Source organism: Aotus nancymaae, unplaced genomic scaffold (assembly GCF_030222135.1).
Source record: "Aotus nancymaae isolate 86718 unplaced genomic scaffold, 86718_ANA_hifiasm-v0.15.2.pri h1tg000010l, whole genome shotgun sequence".
NCBI lineage: Eukaryota > Metazoa > Chordata > Mammalia > Primates > Aotidae > Aotus > Aotus nancymaae.
The window spans coordinates 63,003,096-63,015,169 of record NW_026988421.1 but is presented as its reverse complement, the minus strand read 5'-3'; the positions used below and the strand labels follow the sequence as shown (position 1 = coordinate 63,015,169).

At 54.4% G+C, this 12,074-nt stretch overlaps 1 protein-coding gene across 3 annotated transcripts in view; it reads right to left on the bottom strand.

Annotated features, from left to right (window-relative positions):
• The window catches only part of UNC5B (unc-5 netrin receptor B), a 90,441-nt gene that overhangs the window by 20,735 nt on the left and 57,632 nt on the right, over positions 1 to 12,074 (bottom strand). For 2 of the 3 annotated variants that reach the window (XM_021676352.2, XM_021676353.2), the window contains exon 2: positions 2,021 to 2,245. In XM_021676352.2, the coding sequence (XP_021532027.1) occupies positions 2,021 to 2,245 (225 nt within the window). Of the gene's footprint in view, positions 1 to 2,020; positions 2,246 to 3,826; positions 3,857 to 12,074 lie in introns of those variants that run through there. The other variant, XM_012460289.2, reaches the window with a different exon arrangement.

The following is a 12,074-nucleotide window of genomic DNA, read 5'->3' as shown; positions in this document are numbered from 1 at the left end:
CTCAGAGAGGTGGAGTGACTTCCCCAGGGTCACTCAGCCAGAGAGTGAGGGCAGCTGGCAAATATGTGTTGTTTTGTTTCCCTTAAAAATTCCTTTTTTTCTGGCTGGGCACAGTGGCTCATGCCTGTCATCTCAGCACTTTGGGAGGCTGAGGCAGACATATCACGACGTCAGGAGATCGAGATCATCCTGGCTAACACGGTGAAACCCCATCTCTACTAAAAATACAAAAAGTTAACCGGGTATGGTGATGCATTCCTGTAGTCCCAGCTACTCGGGAGGCTGAGGCAGGAGAATTGCTTGAACCCGGGAGGCAGAGGTTACAGGGAGCCAAGATCAGACCACTGCACTCCAGCCTGGGCGACACAGCGAGACTCCGTCTCAAAAAAACAAAAAAATTCCTTTTTCCATTTTTATATTTTAGGTGAGCATGGGACTCCAAATCTATTTTTAAAAATTATGTTTAAATTGTGTTAAAGTACACATTCTATAAAACTTAGCATTTTAACCATTTGTAAGCATACGGTTCAGTGATCTTGAATATGTTCTGGAGTATGGTTTTAAGCCTGACTGGTTCTGAAATCTGTGAGGTTTATGTGACAAAACAGAAACTAAAGATGGGGAAAGGACAGTGAGACAACATGTCAGGGAGACAGAGAATGAGACAGAGAAGGGGGATGGAGAGAAAAAGAAAGAAGGGACATGGGGAGGAGGGCAAGACAGACACATAGGGAAGAGAGAGAGAAATGAGCAGAGAGAGCCAGCGAAAGAAAGCAGGCCGAAGGAGGAGAAAGAAAAGGATCCAGAAAGAGACGAGAAAAACAAAACAAAGAGCCAGGAAGGCTACCCAGGAGCCCACTGAGCCTGACAAGTGACTGAAGGGGGGGTCCCACCTGCCTGGTTTTTTGTTTTTGTTTTCGTTTTGTTTTGTGTTTTTGAGATGGAGTTTCACTCTTGTTGCCCAGGCTGTACAATGGCACGATCTCGGCTTACTACAACCTCCGCCTCCTGGGTTCAAGCGATTCTCCTGCCTCAGCCTCCCGCGTAGCTAGAGGGGACAGTGGCTCATGCCTGTAATCCCAGCACTTTGAGAGGCCAAGGTGGGTGGATCACCTGAGGTCAGGAGTTTGAGACCAGCCTGGGCAACATGGAGAAACCCCGTCTCTACTAAAAATACAAAATTAGCTGCCTGCCTATCTTAAGCCCGGGGAAGGGCTATTCACCCCGAGGGCTGCTGTACTACCAACAGGGGCCTGGTGACAAGTGAGTAAGAGCCCCTCACTTAGACCCAAGGGCACCCTGGGAGCAGGCCCAACTCTGGGAGATGCGGGGAGCCCCAGGGCTCTGCCTCCTCCTCTGCGGTACCGAGGGGCCCCCACATATCCAAGAAGGAAGGGACCCCATGCATCCTCGAGTTTCCCAGTTTCGGCCGCTCTCCTCTCTCCCTCCAGATTTGGGCTACATCCCAGCACCACTTGTATGGTTATTTACTTAATCCTATCAACTTTTTCTTTTTAACCTAAAACAACTTATTTCTATGCAGGAAATGCCATATCATTATTGTAAATGGAAACCAGTATCACTTTCCACAAACAGAAGGGAACTGTAAAAATAACGATTGCATTGAATTCTGGGTCGGTGACAGGGCTGTGAGGCAGAGACCGGCCCTCCTGGTTAATCAGGGAGCTTGGCAGGTGTTTGGGATGGCTCAAGAGTCCCTACCTGATGGGAACTTGCCCCGTGACAGAAGCAGAAGGATGGAGAGAAAATGGAAAAGGGAAGTCGAGGGCTCCTAGGGCACTCGGTGCTGTTAAATGCAGTGGGGATGGTCCCAAAGTCAGGCTGGGACACGTGGCCAGCACTTGGGGAGATGCTAATCCATGGTAAAGCCCGGGGAGGGGGCGGGGGGAAACTGAGGCCCAGAAGGGCACCATGGCTGTGTGAAGTCTCATATGGAGCCAGGCTTGTGCCTCTGGGCCTGGAGTGTCCTGGGGTGCCCAAGCAAGTGGGGTGGGCTCACCGGTGGCCTCGTCCAGGCCTTCCTGTGTGACATGGTCGTTCTGGCTGACCCAGTCGCCGTTGCACTTGAAGTAGATCTGCGTGGCGGGGAAGGCGCGGCAGCGCAGCTCCACAGGCTTGTTCTTCACAATGTAGGCGTCCTGTGGCTCCTGCAGGAAGTAGGGCAGCGGCTCTGCCGGTGCCGATGGGAAGGAGTCGGGGAGCACCTCGCTGCCGGAATCAGTGCCTGCGAGGGAGTGGAAACCTCCATGAGGCTGTGGCTGGGAGGGCCCTGTGGCACCCCTTACCCACCCTGGGGGCCCACCGCAGAGGAAGAGGGCAGGGGAGGGGGCAGTCAGAGTCCTGTTGGGGATGCAGTCGGCAACCTGGGTCAAGTCTGGCACTCCTGCTGCCTCAGTTTCCCATCTTGCCCTAGCTTTTAAGAGGCTGGTTTTTCTAAAGAGCCAGTTCCTGCTCTGCGATGCTGCATGATTGTACTTCATTACAGGCAGAGAGGCCAGGGAGGTCCTGGAAGGGGAGGTGACCTGTCCGGGTGAGGACACCCCTTGGGCCTCCCAGCATCCACTCCACTGTCCCTGCCCGGCCTCTATCCAGTTCCCCATGGTGACGCCACCAGACCCACCAGACGCAATGGGCTGGAAATGGGGCTGGGGCTGGAACGCAAACCAGGCCGGCTCTGCCCTAGAGTCACAGCTGCCCTTTGCAGCCCCTGCCAGGCTGGCAATCGGGACAGGAGCCAGGGCTGTGGGGCAGGGGTGGGGTGAGCTGGCTGCACCAGGCCTCAGCCCCCTGCGGGTCTCCTCCCCCAGGGGAAGCCCTCCTTCCCAGAAGCCTCCCCACAGAGCTCACCTCCCATGGTCTGCGGCTCTGACCCACCCCTTGGCGTCTTCCTCCCAACCCCCTCCCAGCCAGATCCAGCCCTCAGTGCTCAGGATGAGGAGACTTCAGAGCAGACGGAGGCTGTGCCTTTGGCAGTCTCCTCCCACAAAGGGGCCAAATGGAAATCCTGGCCCACCCATCTCCCTGGAAAGAACAGCACCTCAGGAGGTGAGACAAACAGGAAGGAGGGTGTGGCCACCGCCAGCGCCCAGAAGCAGGGAAACCAGGTCGCTGGGCTGCTGGTTTACAATCCACTTAGGGAAATGAACTTTCCAGCACCAAATGCCAAATGATCAGGTGGCTGGGCATGAGCCATGGGGGGCTTGTCCTCCTGTGCTGACTGCCCAGAGGAAACTGTGAATGAAGCTGTGGGGTGGCACAGGGCTGCCCAGCCCCTCCATCTAGAGGCTCCGCCTAGAGCTGAGGGAGGGGAGAGGGTGGTGTCCGTGGAGGCCTGTGTGGTCTCTGGGATCAGGCACTTGTTCTCTGGTTTAGAAGGCCACGCTGGGCCCTAGGGAGTCCTCTACAGGCAGAGGGGCCAAGGGGACACCTGGTTTTCCAGGAGTAGAATGCCTGACTGCTTTCTCCTAGTGGACCAGGAGACCCTGCCGAGACTGGGGAGCTTAGGAGGAAATGCATGAGCTGTCACTGGCTTGGGGCTCCAGGCCCTGGGCAGTGTATGGGAGCTGGGGTTGGATAACTAACAAGATGACACATGACTCCAGCTTTATCCAGTGTGTTCTGTGGGGCCCAGGGAGAGGACTTTAACTCCCACCTCGCTATGTCTGATGAGCACAAAAGGTGGACATTCTGCCCCGTCTCTAGGCTGCTCTGAGGATCACATGAGACAAACATGCATGAATGCCTGTGAGGGGCCTGGCACATAGTAGGTACATGCTGCTGCGTCAAAAGAACAATGAATGCTTACCCAGCATCAGGCGCTATGTTTGCAGGAATTTATGTAATTCTGGCACCAACCCTGTAAGGTATGTTCTATAATCCCCATTTCAGAGATGGGTAAATGGAGGCTCCGGGAGGTGAAGCAACTTGTCCAAGGTCACACAGCTAACAAGAGGTAGGGCAAAGGTTTGAACCTGAGAAAAGACTGGCATTTGGGCTGTTGCCCCAGACACCACACCACCTATCACTGATGTAGCTCTGTAACGACGTGGGTGTCTCCACACACGGGAATCCTAATAACACCCTGACAGTGGCCAGAACACTGCAGTCCACAGGGCTCTCTCATCAAAGCAGAGGAAACTGAAGACCATTCAAATAGTTCCCGTGATTTGCCCGAGGCCACTGGTGAGTGGGCAGCTAACATGGGAACAGCAAGGCAGATTCCTGAGGCCAGGCCAGGGCTCTCTGACACCTGCTTCCCACTGCCAGGTACAAGGACATGTTCACTGTAGGCAAACTGTGCTAGGGCTGCTTGGGGATTTGATGAGGAGATGACAAGACGACTTGATGACAGCCCAGGGAGCTGGACATTGGCGTCCAGTGGCCTGAGAGCCGGTCGCTGTGCAGATCCTGAGATGGCCACTGAGGCCTCCCTGCCAGGCCAGGCAGCTCTGGGAGAGCAGGATGGAGTCAGGAGGGCATCTGGGCAGTAGAGAACCTGCCAGGCTCCATGCCCACCTTGCACCACCAGCATCTTATCTCTGTCTCAGCCCTGAGGGGTGTGGGACAGAGCTCTGCCTTCAGACTCAGATGCCTCTGGGTCTGAACCAGCCCCTTGCTGGCCTCATGCAGCTCATCTTTGAAATGGCGGGATTGAGCCTCCCTCCAGGGGTAGGTAATAGCCACAGGAGAAGGGGCACGGGGGTCTATGGGTGCATGTCGCCTGCCTGCCCCCATCTTCTAACTGCACTGCTGCCAGTCCTGGAGTGACGGCTGCCCCAGTGCTCTGCAGCACTGAAGGCTGTATGATGACTTTGTTTTATAACTCTAATGCAGACCATTTATAAAGTGGGTGCAGACATGACTGAGGAAAGCAAACATTAGACATCCATTAGAGCAGCAGGCCCCGTGTCTGGCGGCCCCACCACCCTACTCTTCCCACCCCGCCCCTCCTCTCAGCCCTGGTGCAAAGATTCAGCTCTGGCCTCGGCAGAGAGACAGGCCAAGTGTCTCCTCCGTGCCTCTCTGTTGCAGCAGCACCGGATGGTTCTTGATGTAGCTGTTGCCCTTTTGCTGTGTCCCCATACCCCAGGTGTCCTGGAGGCAGAGACTGCCAAGAGATAAGGAAGAAGAATGAAAGGTCCACCTGAGGTTCCTGCCTGGAGGGAGCACCAGTGGACTCTGCTGGCCAGCACACAGCAGGTGCACAGTGAATGCAAGCTCAGTAAGGGAGGAGGCCGGCGTGGTGGCTCACGCCTGTAATCCCAGCATTGTGCTAAGCCGAAGCGGGTGGAGCGCCTGAGCTCAGGAGCTCCAGACCAGCCAGGCCAACGTGGCGAAACCCCATCTCTACTACAAATACAAAAATTAGCGGGCGTGGTGGTGTGCGCCTCTAATCTCAGCTACTCGGGAGGCTGAGGTGGGAGAACCGTTTGAACCCAGAAGGCGGAGGTTGCCATGAGTGGAGACTGCACCACTGCACACCAGCCTGGGTGACAGAGTGAGACTCTGTTTCCAAACAAACACACACACACACACAAAGTAAGGGAGTAAGTATCGGGCATGCGAGGCCTGTGCAGAGCCCTCACTTCTCCCTGACCCTGGCTTGGGCCTCAGGGTCTGCTTGGGCTAGATGAGAGCCACCTATGGCCAGGCTACATAGGTGTCAGCTGGGTGGGAGAATAATGGGGTCTCGGGGTTCCTAGATGCTTACCCTGCCAGGCGCTGCTCAGAGGGTGGTTCATATGAACTCAATGAGCTCCACAATAACCCTAGACAGAGATGCCCAAACGTTTTGATTTTTACCGTCTCAGTAATTTTTTTAAGCTATCCCAAGGCCAAAAAGAAGTTCCTAACAGGAATGTATGAAGTAATTACATCCAAACAGCTTTGTAAATATTTATATCCTAAAATCTTAGGATACATGAAAGAAAAAAAATTATTTTTATTCCACTCCTACATAGTCACAAACACTTATGAATGCGGATGTGTGCACCTGTCGGGCGCTGCACAACTTCTCAAACTTTGGAATCTGAGTGGACACCACTACTCTTCTTGTTTGTCACAGATTACTCCCAGATGCCACGATCCCAGCTTTGCAAAGATATGATGCCAAATAAAGGAAAGCAGTGTGATATGAGGTTGAAACTGTGAGCTACCTGGAGCTAGTCGTTGGTGCAGTGTCTGACAGCTATCTAGAATTACTGTGTTTCCCTTGAAGATTAAAAATATTCCACAGCTGGGCGGGGCACAGTGGCTCACAGTTGTAATCTCAGTACTTTGGGAGGCTGAGGCAAGTGGATCACCTGAGGTCAGGAGTTCGAGACCAGCCTGGCCAACATAGTGAAACCCCATCTCTACTTAAGATACAAAATTAGCCAGGTGTGGTGGCATGCACTTGTAGTCCCAGCTACCTGGGAGGCTGAGGCAGGAGAATCTCTTGAACCCAGGAGGCAGAGGTTGCAGTGAGCTGAGATCACGTCATTGCACTCCAGCCTGGGGGACGAGAGCAAGACTTTGTCTTAAAAAAGAAAAATCCCACAGCTCCCTTGGCAGTTTGGTGACGGACCCTGGGATGACTTGGCACAGTTTGGGAACCACAGCCTTATGAGTTGGATATGATTATTACCCCCACAGTACAGATGAGAAAACTGAGACCAAACGTGTTCAAGTGACTGGCACAGAGTTCTAAAGCTAGTAAGTGGCACAGCTAGTGGGCAAATTTAGGTAATCTGATACTAGAATCTGTCTTCCGAGCTCTGCTGAACTGGAAATGGGCATTTAGGTCTACTACGTGCTAGTGCTTCCAACAACTCACCTATTTACTCCTCGCAATGCCCAGGGCCGGGATTCTCTTCCTACTCTCATCACATTTTACAGATGAAAATGTGGCGCCACAAGGGACATGAAGGGTCACCTGGTCGATGGCAGGAAGCGAGGCTTGAGCCACGTCTCTCAGCCCTGACCCCCTGCAGGACTTCCTGCTGCTCCATCTTCACAGAGGAACCACATCTAAGATAGGCTCCCCTAGAAATCGTTGCCTCTGCCAGGCCGGATCTGGGTTTCCCGCTGGCAGGAAAATTCCCACATAAAGTGTTTCTTCCTAACAGTAGAACTCGTTTGGGCCTAAGTTGCAAAAGCGCAGCCTGCCTTTAAAGCTGCATCCAAGAATGGTCCAGCTATCCCGCCACAAAGCTGTGAAAGACACATCGCTGCGCAGACGTAACAACAAGACAGCCAAATGGAGGACAAGAAAAATCACTGGAGTCAGAGCCCTGGGTTTGCATCCCGCTGGGGACTGGCATTCCCGTGTGGCCGTTCGCGCCCAGGCCTTGGAGTTTCCATCTGTAAAATGAGGAGGCTGGCCAAGTCAGTCTCTCAAGCCCTCCTCTGCTTCTAACACTTTGAGGTTTAAAGATCCCTTATGGGGAATCTGTTCATGTGTGAAATGTCCGGTTGAGTAAATTTTTTCTTCAGAAAGCAGATTTGCTTAAATTAGGGTCACTTTCTTTGCCATTGCTATACTGAGGCCCTAAAGCAGAGTGTGGGTAGAATCGGGGGAAGGAGGAGGAAACATTTGCTGCTGGGCCCTCCTAACCCTGCTCCAGCCCGCCCGTCCCAGGCCTTAGAGCAAAATGACCACCAGCACTTCTGGATGGGACCTCCGAGGGGCGCCATTCAAACTCTCACCTCTAATTTGCCTTTACCTGCCCATACGAGGTCTCTATGGAGGTTATTTAAAAGGCCATCTCATCCAACTTCTCCCTTCACCTCCTCAGCCAACCTTGACTCACATACCTCGGGATGGGGAACTCATCATTGCTTTTCTCAGTCAAGTTCTTCTTTGGACAGACCTAATAGTCAGAAAAGCCTTCCTTACACGCAACTGCAATTTAGGATTCCAGCCATGGCCGGAATTCTACCTTTTAAACTAACTAAACAGCGCGCTTCCCAGTCTGGAGGTTGCAGCCTGGTCCCCCAGGCGTTCTTATCCAAATATTCTCCAGAAGACACAGGTTTGCATGCCTCACCTCCACGCTGGCTTCCTCGTAGACAAGTTCCTCATGTCACCACCCATTTAAAATGCAGGAGGGTGAGGTGACCAGGCTAGGGTCTAGCGGGTACCTTCCAGCTTCTGGCAAGTCTATTTGGAGTCAGATGGCTTAAAGACTCCTTTGCAGTTTTGGTGACTGCCCCACACTACGCTCTTCCTGGTGTCCCTCTTGGCGTCTGGGACAGGACGTCCATCTGGGAGGGGAGTGGAGCGTGTAGGACAGCAGGGCCCATGCCCACCTGTAGGCTTCCTCCCAGGGACTGGTGTGGACACAGGCTTGTGTAAGAGGTGTCAGAATCTCACCCACCTGGATGAGCAGGAGTGAGGGCCCAGGAGGTGAAAGAATGACTTCAGGACAAACGTAAAGACACTGTACTTCTCAGAGGGTCTTCTGAGAGGAGGGGGTGGCTCCATTTTCCTGAGCAGGAGATTGTCACTATTCATGGGGGAAGCCGTAGGAATTCTGTGGCCTTACTGTGACTCTGAGCCTGACCCGAGAGCCAGCAGACCTGGTTCCAAGCCTCACCCTGCACTGTAAGACCTGAGAGGTTGTTTGACCTCTCAGGGCCTCAGTTTTCCCATCTATAAAGAAGTGACTAGTAGCTCCTGCTCTGTCAACCTTGGGGTATTGCTGTGAAAGGTCAACTGAGAAAACAGATGCAAATATCTTTCTTAGCAGGGCACAGTGGCTTACACCTGTAATCCCAGCACTTTGGAAGGCCAAGGCAGGCAGATCACTTGAGGTCAGGAGTTCGAGACAAGCCCAGACAACATGGCGAAAGAAACCCTGTCTCTACTGAAAATACAAAAATGAGCTGGGTGTGGTGGTTGGTGCCTGTAATCCCAACTACTCAGGGGGCTGAGGCATAAGAATCGCTTAAACCTGGGAGGTGAAGGTTGCAGTGAGCCGAGATCTCACCACTGCACTCCAGCCTGGACGATGCAGCAAGACTCAGTCTCAAAACAGACAAACAAACAGGCAGTGCACGTGGCAGGGAGCGGCAGCAGGCAGGAGTTGCTCTCTGGCTGAACTGTGTGTGGGAGTCAGAAACCCTACAGGCAGTTTCCTTGGCCTGGCACCACCTGAGCCCCAGTAGACTGGACACATAGAAAGTCAACGTTCCGAGAGCCTCGAGCCTCTGGAGCCCCGCATTCTACCGGCTCAGAGAGGGGAAGTGACTAATTCGACATCACACAGCAAATTAACAGCCAAGCTGGACCAGAGCCCAGTTGCTGATTCAGGACTGAGGAGGGAGAGGGGGCCCGGAAAGACAGCACAGCCACGGCAGGGTTGTGGGTGAAGGCTTAAGCTCTGTGATTCCCATGCCTGGGATGGAAATTCCTGCTATCCATCTCAGCCAGGTCCACCTCTGGTCAGCCTTGTTGCCCAGGGCAGAGACCTCAGAGGGAGGCTGTGGTGGTCTGGTAGGGAGGGCCTTGAAACCCCCACCGCTGGCTTTTGTCCCCAGGCCTGGGACCCCAGGCTTAGCACCAGGGGTGGGCATCTGTAGCTGTGCAGGGAAGTTTGTCTCCAGGGCTGGCTGGTGCAGGACAGGGAGGGGAGGAGTCAGGCAGGAGGTGAGGACACAGAACACCCCACGCTGGGCACATTTATCATCAGCAATCACAGTCTTTCTCTAGCCCCTGGACACCGGCGAATTCTCCCCAGACTTGACCTCCCACTGCATGGAAAATCTCTCTCATTCACTGCGTGGCTGATGTGCTCAGTGGGGAGCGGGGAGAGGAGCCCATTTATTATGATGTTTTAAAAACACGCAACCCCACATGGAAGGACCCCTCCCTGGACACAAAGCCCTTTCTCCATCTGGCCCTGGCTCTTTGCAGCTGTGGGGTTCTGGCTGGGGACCCCTTCGGAGGCAGTCACAATAGCCGTTACCGATGACAAATGGGGGCTGGCGGACTCGGGGGACACGGAGTCATTCCTAACAAAGGCGGCCCCTCACGCAGTCCTTTTCCCACACCCTCTGCACCCATCTGTGCCCTGACATCACTTCCTCTGCTGGCCACAGGAAGTGGCTTCGCCAAGGTGGCCAGCTGGGGCAGGGGCCTGCATCCTGAAGGGGGTGTCCAGCTGCTCCTGTGAAACGTATCCCTCGAAGGACTGTGGGACAAGCAAAGGAGTGGGTGGGAGGCTGGGGTCAAGGTCCCAGGGCAGGTGCAGTGCTGGGATAAGCCCAGGCCCGGCTGTGAGGGCCACACTGCTTACAGAGCTGGGAAGGACACTACAGTCACTGGTTCACTTGCCACCCTGACTCCCACCCCTAGGCCCTCCCTCCAGACCCTTCCCCTGGCTTTGAGTTCCTTTGGCTCAGGCCTGGGGCTAATTTTTGGTTCCTTTTCCAAGTTTCAGGTCTGATGGCGTCACTGTGATGGAAACCTGGGGCCTGAGGAGGGGACATTCTGTTTCCCCTTCTTTTCCCAGACAAAGAGCGCAAAGCCCTCTCGTCCATGCTCCTGCAGACCATAAGCATCGTCCCAGCAGCTGGCACCTAAAACCCTGTGTGTTCTAATGAGACAGTGATCACCATCATCAACACAACCAGTCTGTCAAGCTGTTCCATTTTACAGATGCGAAAACGAGGCTCAGAGGTGTGAAAGGACGGGTTCAAGGTCACAGCCAGCCAAACTCACAATGGCCCTGAGTGCCCAGCAGAGATAGCTATCATTCCGTCCTCTCGGGAGCTCGCCAGCTTGCTAGAGGGACGGGGTCTCAGCTTCCTAACTCCAGCACTTGGCTTCCCTTGCTCTTTGGGCCTGCCTCTCCCAAACAGAGATCCGGGGGGAGGCCTGGGGCCAGCATGGGCTCCTCCCTAGTGGCAGGTGGCAGGCCCCCCCCAGACACACACGCTCGCACCAACAGGCCCACATGTGCCCCAGCCAGGTTACATCCACAGCTATCTCTGGGGACACCCTGAGAGCCCCACCCAGGCTGGGACCACGGCGCCTTTCTCAGAGTTGCCTGTGTCAATGCTGCTGTCCCCCTAAGGCAATGGCAGGCTCCCCACCTGTGACTCAGGCCCGCTGTTTTATAGGTCACCTCTCCCCGACCCAGCGTTGGCATGGAGTGAGTTTGAGTTGCAATCTTAGACTCCACCAAGCACCCAGTTGTTCACGTCCCATCTGGGGAGGGCCCCTAGTGGCTCCCTTTTCCTCACCCCACTTCCAGCCGTGCTGCTGGAGGGGCCTGGATGCTGCGAGATGAACCTGGAAGATGTGCCTCGCACCACATGAGCGCCCCCCCAACCACTTGCTGCAGTCTCCAAGCCCAGGTCTTTCCGCCTGGACCCTTCCTCTCCCCCAACTCCCTACCTTTCCTTTCACCCCTAAAATCCACTTTCCTAACTCCAGAGTGATCTTGTAAGAGAGAAACCATGCCCTCTAGTGGTGCACAGCCTCCTGTGGCTTCTCTGTGCCCCTGAAGAAAGTCCCAAGCTACCCAGAATCCTCAACGTCATAGACTCACCATTCTCTCTCTCTCTTTTTTTAAATTTTTTTGAGGCAATCTCACTCTGTCACCCAGGCTGGAGTGCAGTGGCACAGTCTCAGCTCACTACAACCCCCGCCTCCCAGGTTCTCCTGCCTCAGCCTCGAAAGTACCTAGGATTACAGGCACCTGCCACCACGCCCAGCTAATATTTGTATTTTTAGTAGAGATGGGGTTTCACCATGTTGGCCAGGCTGGTCTCGAACTCCTGACCTTAGGTGATCCGCCTGCCAGCCTCTGCCTCCTAAAGTGCTGGGATTACAGGTGTGAGCCACTGTGCCTGGCCAACTCACCCGTCTTTCACTGTGCTCCAGGCCCCAGCAGGCATGTTTCCCTGGGACACGCCTTGCCTGTTCCTGCCTCGGCACCTTTGCTGGTCCATTCTCTTGGAGCTCCTTCCCAACCCCGTCCATACACACATATTCTCTGGGCTGATTCTTTGTCATTGAGATCTCAGCTCAAATGCCACCTCCCCAGTGAGGCCTTCCCTGACCACCC